Source organism: Paroedura picta, chromosome 3 (genome assembly GCF_049243985.1).
Source record: "Paroedura picta isolate Pp20150507F chromosome 3, Ppicta_v3.0, whole genome shotgun sequence".
Lineage (NCBI taxonomy): Eukaryota > Metazoa > Chordata > Lepidosauria > Squamata > Gekkonidae > Paroedura > Paroedura picta.
Window position 1 is genome coordinate 74644265 of NC_135371.1, and position 15416 is coordinate 74659680.

Here is a 15416-nt window from a genome sequence, read left to right on the forward strand (position 1 = left end):
GCAGACCTCTCGATACAAGTCTGGTTTACACACTTTGGCCTCTACACCTCATAGAAAGGAATTCCCAATTACCAGTATCTGTTTCTTCATACCCCTGGGGGCAATACTAAATCTCTTTCTTGTGTGGGGTTCTGAAGTGTTTCCTGAGTTTTGTGGGGTCAGTGGGGGAGAAGACCTAGAACTCTCACCTGTGGGGGGCTGTAAGTTTTTTCCTGGTCTACGTTGGGGCTTGTTCTTCATGGGGGATTGCACATGCTCTTGGGTTCCTGAATGAACCTCTTCAGGCAGATCTTGGAACCGATTGCTGAGCATCAGTGGGTCAGACCTTCTCCTTATTCTTCTACTCCTATGTGTAACATTCTTCCAATGATTGCCTTCCTGTATTAGGTGCTCCTGATTTTGTTTTGATAGATTTCCCTCCTCCTGCAGTGTAATAAATCATTTCTCTAATCTTATTCTATAAGAGATCATTTTATAGAATGCAGTTGAGAGCCTATAAGATGGCGGTGAAGTTGCTAAAACGCAAATTCTACTTGACTGAAATCGCATCTGCTAACTCAATTATTTAGGGCAGTCAGATCTCTTACCACCCTAGAGAAAGTGTGCCAAAATAATAGCCGATAAGACATTAGCTGTGTGGCCTTTGCGAGTCACTTTGCAGATAAAATCTCGACACTCCGCCATGACCTCCCTCCTACTTTAGAGACAGTAAGTGAACTAGAGGCCCCTTGGCCGCCTTTGGAGTGTTCACTGAGTAAGTTCAGACAACTCATGCTGACCTAAGTGGACAAGTTGCTAAAAGCAGCAAAACCAACAATCTGCTCTCTAGATCAATGCCCATCATGGCTACTAAAAACATCCGATTCTAGAGTAGTAGCCCCCCTCCAGGAAATAATCAAACTCTCCCTTTCAACAGGAGAATTCCCAGGGGGTCTAAAAGAGGCAGTGGTTCGCCCGCTACTCAAAAATCCTCTAGATCCACAACAGCCATCTAACTACTGCTCCATATCACACTTAGCGGTTTTGGGGAAAATGCTTGAAAAAGCAGTCATGGACCAACTATCAGAATACTTGGAAGATGCTTTGGTCCTAGACCCATTTCAGTCTGGTTTCCGGCTTGGTCATGGGGTAGAGACAGTGCTGGTTGCCTTGATGGATGACTTCCATCGCTAGCTGGACCAAAGTAGATTGTAGAGATCTTATATTATTAGATCTCTCAGCAGCGTTCAACACAGTAGACCATGAGCTTCTAGCTCACTCCCTCACCGATGCCGGGATCAAAGGGACTGACCTTCAGTGGCTGATCTCCTTTCTCCGGAATCGCGGACAGAGGGTAGCATTAGGAGAGAGCTCATCAAGCCATCACCAACTGGCTTGCGGAGTCCCCCAGGAGGCAATTCTCTCTCCAACTCTATTTAACATCCTAATGCGCCCTCTTGCCCATGCTGACTCTCCCCGTGAAACGTTACCCAGCTGCCTGGAAATAGTGATAGAATGGCTTAAGCAAAATTGTCTGAAGCTCAACCCTTCAAAAATAGAGGTTCTGTGGTCCAGGAAAGGTCCAAGCAAGGAAGCGCGCCTTCCCAATCTGGATGGAGTGCAGCTAACTGTGGCCCGCTCTGCCAGGAACCTAGGAGTGATACTTGATGCCTCACTCTCAATGGAGGCTCAGATCACGACGGTAGCGTGGCTGACATTTCACCACCTCCATGAAGCCAAATTACTAGCGCCCTACTTGGGCTCGGAACACCTAGCCACGGTGATCCAACCTCTAGGCTGGACTTCTGTAACTTGCTCTATGCTGGCCTGCCCTTATCCTTGATCCGGAAACTGCAAGTCTAGAATGCACCTGCCAGGGTCCTCACAGCAACACCTTGGAGGTCCCACATCCAGCCCATCCTCCAGCAGCTGCACTGGCTCCCAATTGAATTCCGGATCAGGCTTCAGGTTTTGGTTATCACCTTCAAAGTCATATGCGGTCTGGGCCCAGTATACCTGAGGGATCGTCTCTGCCTATACCCCTCAAAGAGTCTTGTGATCTACCTCCTCCAACCTTCTGGTAGTCCCTGGCCCCAAGGGAGCCCACTTGATCTCAACCAGGGCCAGAGCCTTTTCCATTCTGGCCCCCACCTGGAGGAATGAGCTCCCTGAGGAGATCAGGGTCCTGACAGAACTAAAGCAGTTCCACAGGGCCTGCAAAAGGGAGCTCCTCCACCAGGTATTTGGTTGAGGTTGACCTATCCATCACTTCAAATTGACCCCCAAGCCCTCCCCTCCTACCATGACTGTTAACAAATCCACCCAACCTCTGGGTCTCAGGACGAGTTGAGCTAAGGCTCTTGCAGTTTTACCTTCCTTTAATGTTATTGTTGTTGTTGCCACCTTACTGTTACTAGAATGATGTTACCTGTATTATTTTGTTGTTTCATGTAAACTGCCCTGAGCCTTCGGGGAGGGTGGTATATAAATACAATATAAATAAATAAATAATTCTCATATGACCTTGGATTTGCCAGTTGTGCAATCACACTGCAACAGATCCCACATAGCTACAAGCAGTGCCTGGTGAGTGAACTAGTTATGATTATTTTGGAAAAGGCTTGTAAAAACGTGTTCCAAATTGGGATGGCAGTCTCATTTCAGTGCTTACAAATTAGATTTAAACTGTGGTTCTATTTATTCCTTACTCCAATAATGATAAGACCTTTCATTCTTTTAGGTCAGCCACTTTCACATTTATCTGCCAATATTTCAAATAATGCAATGAATGATGATGCTGATTTATGGCATGCATCTTTTTTCCTCTAGAATTTCAAGCCAGTTCTGAAGGTCATGAGCAAATGAAATTTCAAAACCCATGAATACTAATAATAAAAATAAAAAATCTGACCAACTAATATTGTCAAATATTGTTTACCTAAAACTTTTAGCCTCTCTGCTCCAACCACCACTTCATTGTCATCTGCAGAAAACAACAGTTTTCCCTTTGTGGTTTGCACTTCAAATTTTTGGCTGTGTGCTTCCACTGCGTTGGGACCTAAAAAAGAGGAGAGAAAATATGAATCGTCTTTTTTAATGACATGAATTAGCTAAAAAGAGATGCAGAAAAGGAGCAATGCAAATGACTGTGCACTTATAATTTTAATAAACTAGCTATGACATCTCCTTTTCAGTGCTTGTAGAAATAAATATCAAAACTAGTTTTCCTAAAATGTTCATTCTTTTTCTGTGAGAATGGGTTTTTATTTGTGCAGCTCTTGCACAAACTGACAATGTTTGCACATAAAGAAGGGTATCTGAAATTCAGACCCACACTCTCCAAATGTTCTTTCACAATCATCAATTCCTGAGGTTGGACTGTATCATGTAAATGAAACTGAGCACATTTTCATACATGAGAATTTATGATTTTGTGTTCACTTGAACTGGAAAAACACTGATAAGGAAGATTGACTGACTAATTGATTGCATTTCTAGAACTGCACCTCTTGGCACAAGCTGTCTTGGGGCAGTATACAACAGTTTAAAACCAGTAGACCAAGGAACAATAACATTTAATTTTAAACTACTTAAAATTAAGGCAAGATAGCAGTCGGTATCCTTCCTTTTCCAAGTCTGATCTATCTGGGGTGTTCTGGGGTGGGGGTGGGAGGCTCCCAAGTTATCTTTATAGCCTGGCCTCAACCAAATACCCAGTGGAGGAGCTCCATTTTGTGGGCCCTGGAAAACTCAATGAGGGCCAACAGGACTCATGTTTCTTCTGGGAGCTCATTACACTAGTTGGGAGCCAGGACTGAAAAGGCCCTGGCCCTGGTTGAGGCCAGGTGAACTTCTTTTGAGCTAGGGATCATGAACCTGTTGGAACCAGTAGAACGTAAGGGTGGGATGTGGCAGAGTGATGAGATTTGTCTGTAAAGTGGCATGTGAAGGTCTCATAGCTTATGTCCAATTTCCTAACATTTGAATGCCATTCAAGAGCGGTAAGTAACTGAATTACTGTAAAGAATTGTGCTGGGTATGAGCTTGCAGACATGATGGAGGTGGCTGTCTTCACCACCATCTCATAGTTTTCATAAGAATCCTATGAGATCTTTGCAGATCTTTGTCCAAATTCACTCTAGTAATCTTAGCTCCCAGTTTTTCTTGCATGGCTCTCCTGGATACCAAGGGGCCAGTTAAAGCATAGAGGACATTGGGGAGCAAATTAATTGATGCCGGTTGATAATTGGCTATTCTAGTAATCAACCAAGCCATCCAACGAGTCCTTAGAAGGTATCAGTTCCTGCAGAGCATTCAAGAATCCATTCAGATCCATAAATCTCTACAGTTGGGCATAAATGGGGTAGGCTAGACTCTTGAGTCAGGCTTTCAGGGCATAGTGATCTGAACATGGCATAGCATTAGTTGCTATCAGATCCATTTCCACCCTCATGCCAAAGTTCAAGACAAGAGTGTGGCTTGCTTGATGAGTGGGGGCAATAACAACTTGCAAGAGTTCCAGAGTTGCCATGGCTGAAATCAGGTCTAGGCCATGCCCTAAGGCAGGCTCATTTAGATGGACATTGATGTCCCCCAGAATAATTAGTTTGGGTACTGCAACACCCAGGTGGCTGCCAACTCTAGGAGGCTCAGCAGGGTATCTGCCGGTGCAGCAGGTGGTCAGTACACCAGTCAGCTGGCCAAACCTTTGACCAAATCCCACCCAAGCCTGACATACTCAATTCTTGGGGTCTTTGGAGTAGGGTGTGCCCTGTAAGAGTAAACTTCCCAAACCAGCATTACGACTACCCCCACCCCTGACCCAATGTCCAGAAGTGATGGAGGACTGGGAAATATGGAGTGGCAAGCTCTTCTAAGGCAATAAAAGTCACCCTTCCTAGTCCAGTTTTCAGTCACGCAAGTGAGGTCTATCACATGCTCTGCAAAATATGCTTGTAGAGTAGCAGATTTGTTGTTGATTGACCTGGCATTGCAGAACATCAGTCTTGGAGTCAGGGTAATATCCTTGACCTCCTTCCCTGTGTGTCCGGGCATGGGACAAAGGTTAAAAAGGGTGCAAGCAAGTCTATCTCCCATTCTTTCTCTTGTCCAGTCTTCTTCCACCACCATATCTTCCAGACTTCCCAATTCAGGTGATCCTTGATCCTATTCTGCCCATCCCCAACTCCCTCTCAAACTTACACTTCTTATCTCCATCTACTATTATATCAGTTTTTCCAGTACAATCACCTCAACTTCTCTCAAAACTTCCAGCCCATTACCTTACTCTCCTACCTATGCTCTACCAACTTTAAACTTTCTCTCACTTTCAAACAACCTCACTTTTCTCTATCACCTCTTATCTCCCTCTCTATCACTTCTAATCTCCCTCTGCAACATACTTTTTTCCAGTTAATCTCCCCCACCCCCAACTACCTCAAGTTACACTCCCCCAGATAACAATTTAACAAATTTAACAATAACAGTAGCAGCCACAGAACCTTTCCTTAGCCAGTCTTGCTGAGCCCCTCCAGGATCAGAAGAGACCTATATAGAGAAGGGTGATATATCCATAACGATTGTCTATTCAACAACATCTTGAGATGGTAAGGATTTGTATATATCTGATCGTAATTCCCATTTAGAATACCTAAGTTTTAATGGTTAAGGAAAGCTGTCACTGAACAGATTAAGAACTAGGTTCACATCTATAACTTGCTTTAAAGTAGGAAGTCTGAAAGCTCTGCCCATGAGGCTGGGAGTTCAAGGAGCCTCCACCCGCGCACGCCAGGCCCTGCTAAGGCTTCGCCAGGGATGGGGGCCTAGTGCCCATTTTATTTTAAAATAAAAATGGGCTTCCCCCCTAGTAAACTAAATAAAATAAGTTCTTCAGAACTTGCCAGGTTCCATTTTGCAGCACAGAAGGTACATGAACATTCTAACCACATAGTAGATTCACATTTAGAAAATCTGTGTAAGTCAAACTATGCACTGGAACTCCAAATGTGAATCAGTTATTTGGATCGAACTATGATACCATAATTTATCAGGCTGTTCACTTCAGTGGTGCCTGTTAGCTCCCTAGAGGCATAGAATCATAGAATACTAGAGTTGAAAGGGACCTCGTGGGTCATCTAGTCCAACCCCCAAGCACTATGCAGGACACTCACATCCCAATCACTCATCCACTGTAACCTGCCACCCCTTTGCCTTCACAGAATCAGCCTCTCCGTCAGATGGCTATGTAACCTCTGTTTAAAAATTTCCAAAGATGGAGAACCCAACACCTCCCAAGGAAGCCTGTTGCACTGAGAAACCACTCTGTCAGGAACTTCTTCCGGATGTTTAGATGGAATTTCTTTTGAATTAATTGCATCCTATTCATTCTGGTCTATCCCTCTGGGGCAAGAGAGAACAATTCTGCTCCATCCTCTATATGGCACCCTTTTCAATACTTGAAGATGGTTATCAGATCTCCTCTCAGTAGTCTACTCTCTAGGCTAAACAGACCAAGCTCCCCCAACCTTTCTTCATACATCTTGGTCTCCATACCCCTCACCATCTTTGTTGCCCTCCTCTGGACACATTCTAGATTGTCAACATCCCTCTTAGAATCATAGAATCATAAAATGATAGAATTGGAAGGGGCCATACAGGCCATCTAGTCCAACCCCCTGCTCAACGCAGGATCAGCCCTAAGCATCCTAAAGCATCCAAGAAAAGTGTGTATCCAACCTTTGCATGAAGACTGCCAGTGAGGGGGAGCTCACCACCTCCTTAGGCAGCCTATTCCACTGCTGAACTACTCTGACTGTGAAATTATTTTCCTGATATCTAACCAATATCGTTGTACTTGTAGTTTAAACCCATTACTGCGCGTCCTTTCCTCTGCAGCCAATGGGAACAGCATCCTGCCCTCCTCCAAGTGACAACCTTTCAAATACTTAAAGAGGGCTATCATGTCCCCTCTCAACTTCCTTTCCTCCAGGCTGAACATTCCCAAGTCCCGCAACCTATCTTCATAGGGCTTGGTCCCTTGGCCCCAGATCATCCTCGTCGCTCTCCTCTGTACCCTTTCAATTTTATCTACGTCCTTCTTGAAGTGAGGCCTCCAGAACTGCACACAGTACTCCAAGTGTGGTCTGACCAGTGCCATATACAATGGGACTATGACATCTTGCGATTTTGTTGTGATGCCCCTGTTGATACAGCCCAAAATGGCATTCGCCTTTTTTACCGCTGCATCACACTGCCTGCTCATGTTTAGTTTACAATCCACAAGTACCCCAAGGTCTCGTTCACACACAGTGTTACCTAGAAGTGTATCCCCTATCCAGTAGGCATGCTTTTCATTTTTCTGACCCAGATGCAAAACTTTACACTTATCTTTATTAAATTATTTATTCAATTGGGGTGATAAGCATATGTTACTTCCTTCTTCATTTTGAGGAAACACAATTATGCATCATGTTTAAAGGGTTTCGAAACTTATAGCTGGCACTGGAAATACTTTCATACGCTGGCTGCTTTGCAGGATGTGTAACATTTGAAATCTTCAGGTTGCCCTAGCTGCATGAAGATTTTTGGTCTCACTGGCTGCCAGGTCATGGATCTAAATACAAAACATTTTTCAAAGACTGTATTTTCTATCCCCATGTGGATCCACTGTGACACAAAAACAGCTTCAGCACCTTCTATATGACAGTCACAGTGCTTGAAATGGCCCTGTGTGACATGAGACTGGATTGAGGGAATGATATGATCCTGAAAATTTTATAAGTGCCATTTTTGTGTGTGAGGGCCTCCCAGTTTTCCTGCTAACATCAAAGTTTAAAAATATTAACAATCCTAATTACAGTGTTGTAGCTCTGCAGCATAATCAGGTGTCCTTTACTTCTGCTTGGCCTGCAGGAGACCATATGAAACTAACTAATTCCAAACAGTCACACAGATTTACATCTCATTGTGATGAGCCACTATTATAGTTATGTGTAATAAAGATTAAGTGCTGGGCCATAAATATAATAAATAAATAAATAAATAAATAAATAAATAAATAAATAAATAAATAAATAAATAAATAAATAAATAAATAATCTGCAAAGAGCAAAGACCATTATCAGGATGCAGAGTTATCGCAATCCAAGTCAAAGGTTAGATAAAGGAAATAATTAAATAATGTGCATGTGCTACAACTAGTGGTATTTATTTCACATAACAGAATTAAAGGTTTGACTCCATTTCTGATCCTATCATTTTTTTCAAAGCCAACAAGAAATATAAGTAAGACTAGCTTCAAAGCCCATTTAAAATAAATGGGTTTTGAAAGGGGAGAAGGGGAAGGGAAGGAGAAGCCCCCCCCCCAGCTTACCTGATCGACGTTGTCCTCGGCGGCGGAGAGCTGGGTGATGGTCCAGGAAGGCCTCTCGCCACGCCAGCGACAGGGTGAAAGGCCTTCCCGGGCCCTGGGGCAGTGCGGTTGGGAGCTGTCCAGGCACCTGTTCCAGCTCGGACAGCCGGACTCACTCCACCCCAGGGGTAGTTTTCCTTTTATAAAGGGGAACCCAATGGATAAGATATCATTTTTTGTTTGTATTCATGAATGGTTTTCCTATGGCACAATGTTTGCTATAGATTTGAACCTCTGGACCCACAAAATGCTCTAAGAACTTCTGTGATACTGCAGCTCTCATCTCTGTTTATCAGTGAGGTGGACATGTGCAAGCCACATTTCTCTCTAATGTATCAGGGACAGAGTATTCTACTATACTGACATATATGAGTGTCTGAGTGAGCTTTTCTGAATGCTTGTACCACAGTGCCAAAACAATGTGTGCATACTTGTATGCAAATTGACAGCCTGAACACAATTATCTCTGAGAGTGGTTCCATCAATAAGACATCTGTGTGAACTGAACCCACCTGTGATCTGGTAACATTAATCATCATCATCTTTATTTGTCTATTCCACACTTTCCATAAGGCTCAGGTCGGGTAACATCCATCATAAAATATTAAAATTTAAAACCAGAATTTATGTTTAAAACAATTCCATTTTTTTTTTGCTCAGTTTTCATAATGAACTCTCTGAGTACTGTGCTGATGGATGAGAGGACTTGAGTGACTGGAAAATCTGCTTTAGTGTTGCTCTCTGTGCTTTCGATAATAATGGCAGTCTTGTGATACTGGTATCAGAGGTTATGAAGGGCTCTTCCTTCACCTTACCTGTTACAAGACGTGTAAGAACTTTACTCTTCTCATTGAGAATGTTCACTGTAACATTCCGTGCAGATTGGAAGTACAGAGGGTTGCCCTACAATAAGAGCACAAGAGAAAATGAATGAGATGGGCATATTGCTGCTCGCAAGGAAATGTGCTGTGCTCTCACAAAAACTTGTAGGGCACTTGTATGTGCACTTACATGTGTCTATGTGGGAAACTATGTCTCTCTCTGCCTGCAATATTAGAAATCTGCCTGACCTTGTGTGAATCTTGTATTTTGATATTGACATGGTCTTGTGAATTTTATGTAGTGAAATGGATTTGTAGATATGCGATTACATTTTTTTTGTGAAAGTCTGGTCTGATCCAGTAAGTATTAAATTGCAATCTGAGGGATACTGCTGACCCAGAATTTATTAAATATTTACCTGACCACATGGGGGTGAACTGGTCAAAAACTTTGCATGCAAATCAATCATGGGAAAGTATCAATTTCCTGTGAGTATCCCATCTTAGGAAATGTATGCTGCTATAAATGATTTTCCTATTGTTAAAATGTAAGTTGTAACAAAGAATGCTTAAACTTTGCCATCAGTTTTGGTGAATACTTTGCTTTGATATTGTAACATGCTTGCTTGGCCTTTTTTTGCACAGATGATCTGGATGATCACCTAAGCCAGAATGGACAACTGTCAGGATAACATAGGAGACATTGTAACTTTGTTGCATTTTAAAAGGATCAAATCCAAACATATAATGTCTAATACTAATAGTTTTAAAGAAAGAAAATCTATATATTTAACACTTTGTGGAACTTTTGAAATAGGCTTCACTAAATAAAACAAACTTGGTAAAAAGTTATATACAGTCCGTCTAACTTCTGGCATTCTTGAATACATATGGAGGATTAGATCTTGAAACATGAAATTATAATTTATCCAGAATGTGCATACCAATTTGCATTCTGATACTCTTGTTTTCAAGGCATATATGATACTGTGTTGTATTTTTGGGGCATATATTACAGTGCCATGTTTTACAGCTATATTCCTTCCCACTCAGGAAATAGAACTGGAACAAGAGTAGTATTCAGACTTGAAACATAGAACCAAGGGCTGAATGTATGTATTGAATTTCATTCTGGTATCATACTTTACACAAGACTTACTGTGTCATAACTAACAAAAACAAGTTAAACAAATATTACTCATCCTATTTTGATTTTTTCAATGCTTAGGCAGAATTTTTAAGTTTCAGCTCAAGAGATACTAGGAAATATATGGTGCACTAGAATCTTTTTGAACTTGTAGCTTTATGGCATGGCACAAAAACAAAAGGGCAAGTGGTCTGATCCAACAGATAGATCACCATTCTGGATTAGTCTTATGAATACAAACAATATCTTGTGCTTCTATATCATTCATTAACCAAACAGAAGAAACAGTTGTTTTTTATAACCTGCTTTTAATTGCCCGTAGGAGTCTCAAAGCAGCTTACAATCACCTTCCCTTCCTCTGCATGCCACTGGCACCCTGTGAGGTAGGTGAGGCCAAGACCTTTTCTGCATGAGGAAAAAAGGCTGGGCCAGCATCTGTCTGAGAGCGGGGCTCATCCCTGCTTCCAGATAATATCTGTACCAGCCTGGCCCGGGCCTCATTAGTCCTGCAGCAAGGGAACACAGATTCTTCCGGCATTCCCTTCCCTGCTGTGGACAAGATTGGGCCTATGTCTGCTCAGGCCCTTCTGGCAGGGAAGAGTTGGGCCTTCTAGGCCTGGCTCCTCTTCCCACCCTGGGCTGACTACAGTGTTTTTGATGGCTCTGTCTTGGGAGCACTTCCAAGCTGCTGGGGGAACTTTTCTTCTGTTTAAGAACGTGGTATTGCTACTGCATTCCTAAACAGAAAACAGAATAGACTCCACCACCCACCTGCACAGTGGAACCTTTCTACCCCAGCTGGAGGCAGGAATCTGGGATGGATGGTGTACACTTCCCAGAGCAGTTTCCCATGGGGACACAGGAAACAGTGGGGCAAACTGCCCCATCACAAAGAACTGGTAGCAGCCTGGTGTGGCTGCTGCCATGAAGAATGGGTGAGAGCTTCTAACAGGAATAGTCAGAACAGCACTATCAGGGCTGTGATGAGCCCAAGGTCACCCAGATGGCTGCATGTGGACGTGTGGGGAATCAAAACTGATTTGCCAGATTAGAAGCCTTCACTCTTAACCATGCAGGTTCATATATGTGCAAAGGAACACATGACTTGCCTTATTTTGAGCCATATCATTAGTCTAGCCAGCTCAATATAATCACTCTGCTTTTATTGACTCAAAAGATGTTAGGAAGGGGTATTTCTTTTTAACTGAAGATACCCATGATGTCCATGAGATCCTCAGCCAAGGAAACCTGCTTTTTTTGTATAGTTTAGTCTCCTTCTATATATATGTACACCTGAGTGTGGGCTCAGGAAAGACAGAAGAAGTCTGAATTAATCTGATACTGAAAAGTAGTGAATTATTCCAAGGAGGAAAGGATGGGAAGGTCACTTCTCTATTGGTCATATACCACTACCCCAAAGACCTCAGAGCTTCCTCCCAGGTAATCTGATCATAACCAACAACTCAGATTTCCAAAATGATAAACAACAGGCCAACATCAAAAGTATCTTTTCTATCTATCAAAACAACTGGGCAGGAAGATTCCCGTTCTACCTTAATCATGGCCTTTCTGCTTTCTCTGTATCCTCCATTAGAGTTTGTCCATCCGCACCCAACAGTGGGCCTATTGCCTCCTTTACTTTACGTTTGCTCCTCACATAACTGAAAAATCTTTTCTTGTTACAATGGGCTTCTCTGGCCAATCTTAGCTCACTCTCAGCTTTGGCCTTTCTGATGATTGATCTACAGTGCCTAGTAACCTGTAGGTTAGAGCTCTGTCCTTCCTCTTTAGAGCTCTGTCCTTCCCTCCATTTCCTGAACATTTTCCTTTTCTTTCTTAGTTCCTCTTGAAGTTCTCTATTCATCCAAATAGGCTTCTTAGAGCTCCTGCAGTGTTTTCGTCTTTCTGGGTTAGTCATGTATTGAGCATGCAATAGCTCTTGTTTGAGTAGCACCCACTCTTCACATGTTCCATTTCTTTCTAACAATAACAGGGTTCTTTCAAAGGCAGATTTCTATTTAGAAGCAATAAGCCTGGTGACTACTATAACAATTTAAGCTTCTTGATCTGTGTCTTTTGCCTGGACGAGCCTTCTTCAAAAGGTCAGCAGACTTTTATGCTATGTTAATCTCGAATTTTAAGGTGATATGTTCAAGTTTTCATTACAGATTTGCATAAAATGTGATGATACTCTAAGAATAACATTAGAAAAATAAAGGGGTTGAATCCACAACTGCAGGGGAGCCTGAGAACATTTTAAAAAGGTAAAGGTATCCCCTGTGCAAGCACCGAGTCACCTTGGGGTGACGCCCTCCAGCGTTTTCATGGCAGACTCAATACGGGGTGGTTTGCCAGTGCCTTCCCCAGTCATGACCGTTTACCCCCCAGCAAGCTGGGTACTCAATTTACCAACCTCGGAAGGATGGAAGGCTGAGTCAACCTTGAGCCGGCTGCTGGGATCGAACTCCCAGCCTTATGGGCAAAGCTTTCAGACGGCTGCCTTACTACTCTGCGCCACAAGAGGCTCTTTTGAGAACATTTTAAAAACACCAAATTACTGACCTTGTGCCCCACACCTATTTTATTCAGACCTTTACTTTTAAGGCAGTTTTTTGAGAACCACATTTGTATTGTGAGTAGATTATATTCATCTACAATGAAAAACAGTTTTCAAGTACTGTCCACTTAAATTTCCATAACTCATTTCATTAAGGACTGAAGGAATAATGCAAGGAAGATTGATTTCTCTCTTAGAAGCATGGCACAATTAACATTCAGGGTCTTTCTGCTGAAGGGCACAGGAAATCTTACGTTTTATGACACATAGTCCCTTTAAAAGCAAGTTTAAAACTTTTCAGCATTCCGCTGAATAGCGGATAAATAGAATTCTTCCCTCAAACAGCAAACAAAACATACTTCCTCATCTTTTTTGGTTACTGGCCTTAACAAAGAAATCATGGAATATTTAAAGAGCCTCTTAGATCGATTTTGCACAGGTAGGAAAGGCCTGGCTGGCAGCAGCATGGCAGTGGGGCTAATCCCTGATTAAACATGATGTTGCCACCATCCTGGACCCCTCTTGGCACTGGCTACAATGACCTGCAGCAAGGGGACACTGAAGGGAATTCTGCACAAGTTAAATTTAGTGTTATCCTTGCCTTTTGTGGACACATTTTTTAAAAATTTCGCACAACATTGTGCACAAGACTCCTCACCAAGCTCCCCCTACATCATTCCATTTCTAGTGGGAGCTGGGGTATTGACAAAAGTAGATTCGCCCCCCCAAAAGCATGTGCCTGCTTTGAGCCAGCAGCAGCACACCCCTAGAAGACATGTGCATTGTAAAAATAGCACTACTTCTCTTCCAACTCGTCACAACTTTGGTCCCACCTCCTTCCCTACTCCCGGGAGATGGGGCTGCTTGATTATTTTAGAAATGCTGAGATTCCTGGAGCAACCGGGAGGCATTTACACGGCATGCCCTGGCGATCTTGCTCAAAAACCACTACCCCTTTCAGAGTGGTTGAAAGCCTTCCTCTCCAAATGACCTGTGCTTGAACTGTGATTTTTTTTTAAGATTAACCTTTAAAACACATGTAAACGTGTAAGCGTTGGCATGATAGCTAGCATACATAGGGCTTGAAGAGCCTTATGCACCTTTGAATCTTCACTCACACATTTATACATGTAATTTTTTTTTAATCAAGGAAAGGGTTAAGTCGGAGGCTCCAGAATGTCACAACACTTGATTGGTTCTCCAGCTTGATTGACAGAGAAAGGCAGAATGAATCGCTACACAAAACAGGCGCCTAGCTTTCCCCTCCAACCAAACTGGAAGCTGAAGACTAGCAGAAAAAAAGGCTGTGTGCTAAACAAAAGTAGGGCATTACAAAAACAAACAACAACAAAAACACTAGCCCATTCAGTGGGCATTATGCTAGTTGGGGCAGGGTGTGAAAATACTGTGATTTTTCAGTGTTCCCTTTTTTCTTGTGGCTGCCATTGGTGGCCAGGCCATGCCAGGCCCATGCACATAGGAATAGCCAAGTCTGGAAGGCCCAGCTCCTCCCAGTTCTATGGTGGCTGGGAGGGGACCAAAATACTCCACTCAGCTCCACGGCATTTCACAGCACTGTGGGGTTAAAGGGGATTTTGTTTCACTATTTTGAAGGGAGGTGGAATTGCATTCTCATGCAGTCCCACATTCCTGTATAATAACCCCCCCCCCTCCAGTGGACCCTTTCTGCTGTAGCTGATTTCCCCACAAGGGCGCATTTGTCCATCACCAAAATGTGTCCTCCATGGACCAGAAAATGGTACACCAGCTTGCATCATTGAAATGTGTCCCCCATGGGGACACAATACACTGCTGCAATACCCCAGCAGTGTCCCAGTACGGCCACAGCTGTGCATAATAGGTTCCCAGTGTTTTTCTTTATAAAACATCTCATTTAGTAACATGATACATGAAAAAAATATAAACCAACACAAGTTAAACAATTATGATGATTACTAGTATCAAAGCCCATTTAAGAATGGGCTTTGAAAGTGGCGGCAAGCAGAAAGGTGTGAGAGGGTGGCCGCGGCTCCCTTTGTAGTGGAAAGGCCAAGCATTTTCCTCTCTATAATACTAAAATCAATTGTCTCAGCATGTTTACATCAAAGGTAAATAAATTTATGATGGAAATCTAATCCTTGTCATATTTGCAGTTACCTTCCTATTTACTTCAATAAAACATTCCTGATGCTGTTGTTGACACATCATTATCACCTTCAGCAACTGTTTTTAACACCTTAGCAACATCTAAATAATCTGAAACACTCCATGGATTTTCAGCAATTCTTTATTCCACACGCAATAAAATACCTCACAGTATTGTACGAACAGTACTAGGCAGCTGATGTTTTTTTGCAAAGATAATGTCAAAATTATGTATCCAAAACATGTTTCTAGACAAATGTTTGGGTATATTTTTATTCCTTTTCAGTTACCAATATGAAGGATATTGCCAATAATTTATGTACTGTAGCCCTTTGAAATATTCTACAGGTTTTAAAG

At 42.6% G+C, this 15416-nt stretch overlaps 1 protein-coding gene across 2 annotated transcripts in view; it reads right to left on the reverse strand.

Annotated features, from left to right (window-relative positions):
* Positions 1-15416, reverse strand: part of SGCD (sarcoglycan delta) — a 349857-nt gene that overhangs the window by 160091 nt on the left and 174350 nt on the right. For both annotated transcript variants that reach the window (XM_077326433.1, XM_077326432.1), the window contains 2 exons: positions 9205-9292; positions 2918-3037 (listed from right to left, as the gene is read on the reverse strand). In XM_077326433.1, coding sequence (XP_077182548.1) covers positions 2918-3037; positions 9205-9292 — 208 coding nt within the window. The remainder of the gene's footprint in view (positions 1-2917; positions 3038-9204; positions 9293-15416) is intronic.